Here is a 2,763-nt window from a genome sequence, read left to right as displayed (position 1 = left end):
GCGGAGCGCGGAGGCTCCCTCCGCCCCCGCTCCTCCCGCTCCGCCTCGGTTCCCCTTCCCCGCTGGGGCCACCGGCTTCTCGCCAGCCCTCAGGGCAGCCCGCCCCGGCCGCCGCGGCGGCCCCCGAGGGCGCCCCCAACATGGCGCCCTGGCCCYGTCCCCTCGCACCTGCGGGCGGGCCCCGCGCCCTGCGCTCTCCCGCGGGCCCGAGCCCCGGCCGCTGCGCCGGCGCGGGGCTTCGGCAGCTTTGCTACCCGCAGGGGATCTGCAGTAGGAGGCCTGGGGGACGGGGTGGGGAGAAGGACGCCCACCGGGAGAGCGCAGAGTCTCATCGTAACTGCGCTGGGTTTGGGAGCGGGCACCCGCGGGGAGCAGCGGGCAGCGCCCGTGATGCTGTTTCAGGTGCTGGGAAGATGCTTCGGGGCTTCGTTTCATACTTGTCCCGGGAGCGGGAGGTTTTGCTGTGAGCGCCGTGGCGTGAGCCGAGCTGCGGGGACTCGAGGGAAGGTGCCCGTGACCTGCAAAGGGTGATGGAGCGAGGAGGCCCCGGATCGAGGAAAAACTAGAGTGTGTTTTGGAGCAGCTTCCCCCCGTGCAGCCGATGCGAGCAATGTGGGGGTCTCCTAGGGCTCTCTGACAGCGCGAGGTGACTTTCAGAGCCAGGAGTGCTGGAAACGGGRCAATAAAGCTCCTTGCTGAGGGACTGGGTCGCACGACAGTCATAGTAATAAATGCAATGTGCTATCAGTAACCCTATTTATTTCTATCAGTCATATTAATACAATTACCCGCGTGCATTTTTACATATATTTAGGTAGAGAGTGAGTAGATGGGGCTGAGCTGGCCAGCCTCGCTCAATTTGCTGAGCCTGCTACGCCCCCGTGGGGTGCCGTCCTGCCACTGGAGAGCGTGGGAGCCGCGGAAAGCGGCTCAGCGGGCTGTCTTTGCACAAACCAGGCACGAGGCTGGTCCGCTGGATCTTCTAGTGCTAACCGGAGCAGTATTTTCAACTTTTCTTGTCCCAGAGACCAGCTAACTTCTTAAAAATACCCTGGCAGTGTGCAATGCTGCATAACAGTTTCTTTCCAGTCAACTAAAAAATAAGTTGAACTTGGAAGATTTCTCTGTCACTTCTATTTCCCTTTCTCCCGACCAGTGTGCACACACGTGAGGGCTGTTCTTTGCTGCAGTTGCTCTGTGGCTCGTGATGATGTCTTTGGACCACTCTTGGGCAAGTGGCCTTGACCTGAGAACCACCATGTGAGAGCCTGGGCGCGGAGGTGTTCCTGCAGCAGGCCTGAGGTGGAAGGGGCTCGAAATTGGAGCTCAGAGAGGCTACCAAGTGTTTGAAAAGCCCCTGTGAGAAGAGTTGGGACAGTGAGGGCCCGAGGAAGCTTGGCTTCTGTTCCTCCATATGGGTGCTAKCTCCTAGCCCAAAGTGAAGGGTGAACTGAGCTATCCTTACCACCCTTCCCAAGGAGGTGGCAAGGGCAGAAAGCATGGGGATGGGGCATTCTGCTGCCCGCCAGCTGTGCTACGGGGGTGACTGGCTATGCCACAAGGTTACTGGTGGCAGAGATGGGGAAGCTGAGGCATGTTCACAGCAACCATGAGAGGGTGAGGGACTGAAGGAAATGGAGCTGCTGTGAGTCACCCTGGCTTTCTTTTTAACCCCTGCAGCTACAAACTCCTCCAGTGCATGCTTTGGTCTGGAGAAGGGTGTTTGGCAACGGGATGCAATGTGCCAAGGCGGGCTGGATCTGCAGAGTGCAGCAGCTTGTTGGCTGGGGCTACAGGAGAACAAAATCTGGCTGCTTCTGTATAGAAGTATGAAAGTCCTTGCTGCGTGAAAGTCCTTGCTGCCTGGGATGACCGTGCAGCATCCTGGGGTGGTGGTGGGTCTGCCAACAGCAAGGTTGTCTCTCTCCCTTATACACAGGGACCCAGTTGTTCCTCCTCCYCCCCAACCCCCAGTTAGAAGAACCTCATAGGCCCTGCATAGGTTCCTGAATTTGAACCTTAGCTGAGTGCCTCCATGGATGCAATTGCTCCTGCCTCATCATGCCTCCTCTGATATCTAGCCCCACAGCAGGTGCTGCAACCCTGTCCCAGGAGGGCTCTCCAGGGTRTGTGCCAAGTCATGGTCCCAGTTTTCTTTCTGTCTTACAGCAGAATGTGTTGATTTATCCCTCAGTACTTTGCAAGGCAAGCATCCTGAAATGCTGGTGTGGGAAGAATATCTGTTAATAGTGATGTACTGCATTGATTGGCAGGGTGAAGAAATCCATAGCTTATGGCCTGCAAAGAAAACTGAGGTGTCCAGGCATATTGGATGAAGGTGGACTTAAAAAGCACTTTGCATCCTTTCCACTGGACACTAACCTACACAGGGCACCAGCAGCTTGTGTGATGAACAGAATATACATGGAGAATGCTGGGATCTCCCTGAAAACCTTTCTTTCTCTTTTAATTTCTAGCCTTTTTTCCCCAAATTTGATGCTGCTTCTGGGACCTGGCATTAAATAATTTCATACACATGTGTCACCTTATTCTGTGCAATCCTTTTTTGAATAAATTTCCTCCCTGTCGCAGAAGGTGCATGGCTGTAACAAGATGGCATGATGGCCCCTCACAACACCCACGAGCATATGCTCACTTGTCAGAGAGCATGTCTGCAAACAACAGGAACGTCCTGGGTGGCCAGGCTCTCTCTGTTGCAGCTCCAGTGGTTAACATCTGGGCTGAGGAGGCAGGTGTGCAGAA

The 2,763-nt window shown here is 55.8% G+C and overlaps 1 protein-coding gene across 1 annotated transcript in view; it reads right to left on the bottom strand.

Annotated features, from left to right (window-relative positions):
• The window catches only part of TRIM9 (tripartite motif containing 9), a 74,449-nt gene extending 74,307 nt beyond the window's left edge, over nt 1-142 (bottom strand). The window contains exon 1 of the mRNA XM_085314984.1: nt 73-142. Coding sequence (XP_085171110.1) covers nt 73-142 — 70 coding nt within the window. The remainder of the gene's footprint in view (nt 1-72) is intronic.
• Nucleotides 143-2,763: the final 2,621 nt, after the last annotated feature.

The sequence above is a fragment of the Rhea americana genome, unplaced genomic scaffold, assembly GCF_003343005.1.
Source record: "Rhea americana isolate MKP2758 unplaced genomic scaffold, rheAme1 scaffold_42, whole genome shotgun sequence".
In the NCBI taxonomy this organism is placed as follows: Eukaryota; Metazoa; Chordata; class Aves; order Rheiformes; family Rheidae; genus Rhea; species Rhea americana.
This window is presented reverse-complemented; position numbering and strand designations above follow the sequence as displayed.